Raw genomic sequence first — 1,696 nt, forward strand, 5'->3', positions numbered from 1 at the left:
GACAGTGAGACTCCAACTCAAAAAAAAAAAAAAGAACACAGGAAATGACGGTATAGCCCTGGCAACACTGTAGCTTGTTCTTTGATTCTCTTCTTCTACCCCTGGGACACCACTCCTAGGGCTGGCAGGTCTCTCTGTGGAGCATCCACCTGCCTGTTTAAGACCAGCCTAGGCAACTTGGTGGGGCCTCATCTCTACAGTTAAAAAAAAATACAGGTACCAGGTCATCAGGGACAGCCCAGAACCAGAGCAAAGCAGGTCTGCACAGGGTTCCAGCAGAAAATCTTCCCATTCTTGATTTAATAATGAGCTCTCGACACAAACAGAAATCTGCGTCAGGTCTAATAAGGTCAATAACTGCCATATTTTTTCTGAATGATCTTAGAACAGGAAAGCCATTAAAAAATATCAGACATCTTGGAAAAAACAGTTTGCCTCAAGCAGTTCCTGCAAATGGTTTGCTGGAGAAGTCCAGGGGTCTCATGGCTTCGAGGACACATGGGAGAACTCAATGCCAAGTGCTCTTTTTTTTTTTAAATTCTGCATCTCACTCTGTTGCTCAGGCTGGAATGCAGTGACATGTTCATGGCCACTGCAGCCTCAATCTGCTGGGCTCAGATGATCCTTTCGCTTCAGCCTTCCAAGTAGTTGGAACTACAGGTGTGAGCTACCACGCCTGGCTAATTTGTTTGATTTATTGTAGAGACGAGGTCTCACCAAGTTGCCCAGGCTGGTCTCGAACCCCTAATCTCAGGTAATCCTCTCACTTTGGCCTCCCAAAGTGCTGGGATTACAGGTTTGAGCCACTGTGCCTGGCCTCCCATGAGCATTCATTCATTCATTCATTTACTGAGTTAGAGTCTCACTCTGTCGACCAGGCTGGAGTGCAGTGGCACGCTCATGACCTCCCCAGCACTGACTTGCTAGGCTCCCCCATGCGCTCTTAAAGGCACACAACCTGGCAGTAAACTTGCAACTTATGCCAATGGGCACCTTTTCATGGGAACCACATGACAGCTGAGGTCTCACAACATCTCTAGTTTTAGGGCAGCTGTCAATGATACTAAAGGGAGGTGCTAAAAGAAACAACAGACAGAAACCTCTAGAGGATAAAAAGATACAAACAAGCATTTTGTTACCTGGATTGATCTCTCGGTAAGTTCCAATTCCATAAGCATCTACTATGTTCTGGAAGCCATACGTGAACTTGTTGGTTTTGTTGTAGGTTGGGGGAGTCTGGTTTGTCTGCATCCTGTTCAAAATGGAGGGTACAGTAGACCCACTATGCTCCTGGGAAACATTAACACAGAAATTAAAATTAGGGAACCTCTTAATTATGGCAAGGGCTACATAGGAGCATATATTTATCACAACTCATCAGACTTTACACATAAAATATATGTATTTTCTGTTGTGTAAATTATATTTCAGTAAAACCAATGGGAAATAAAATTGTAGATGATCTTTCTTAGCCTTTGGGAAAACTAGAACTAGGTATAAAACTTATAATGAGCCAGGCTCGGTGGCTCAGCCTGTAATCCCAGCACTTGGGAGGCTGAGATGAGTGGATTGCCTGAGTCTGTGGGTTCGAGACCTGCCTGGGCAACTTGGTGAGACCTCATGTCTACAATAAAATAAAAAATTAGCTAGGCGTGGTAGCACGCACCTGTAGTTCCAGCTACTTGGAAGGCTGAGG

General features: G+C 44.8%; 1 protein-coding gene across 4 annotated transcripts in view; it reads right to left on the bottom strand.

Annotated features, from left to right (window-relative positions):
• Positions 1-1,696, bottom strand: part of ATP6V0A1 (ATPase H+ transporting V0 subunit a1) — a 78,892-nt gene that overhangs the window by 27,474 nt on the left and 49,722 nt on the right. For all 4 annotated transcript variants that reach the window (XM_008048830.2, XM_021707910.1, XM_021707909.1 and 1 more), the window contains exon 11: positions 1,140-1,290. In XM_008048830.2, the coding sequence (XP_008047021.1) occupies positions 1,140-1,290 (151 nt within the window). The remainder of the gene's footprint in view (positions 1-1,139; positions 1,291-1,696) is intronic.

This window comes from Carlito syrichta, unplaced genomic scaffold (assembly GCF_000164805.1).
Source record: "Carlito syrichta isolate Samal-C Ts95f unplaced genomic scaffold, Tarsius_syrichta-2.0.1 Scaffold126806, whole genome shotgun sequence".
Taxonomy (NCBI): Eukaryota; Metazoa; Chordata; class Mammalia; order Primates; family Tarsiidae; genus Carlito; species Carlito syrichta.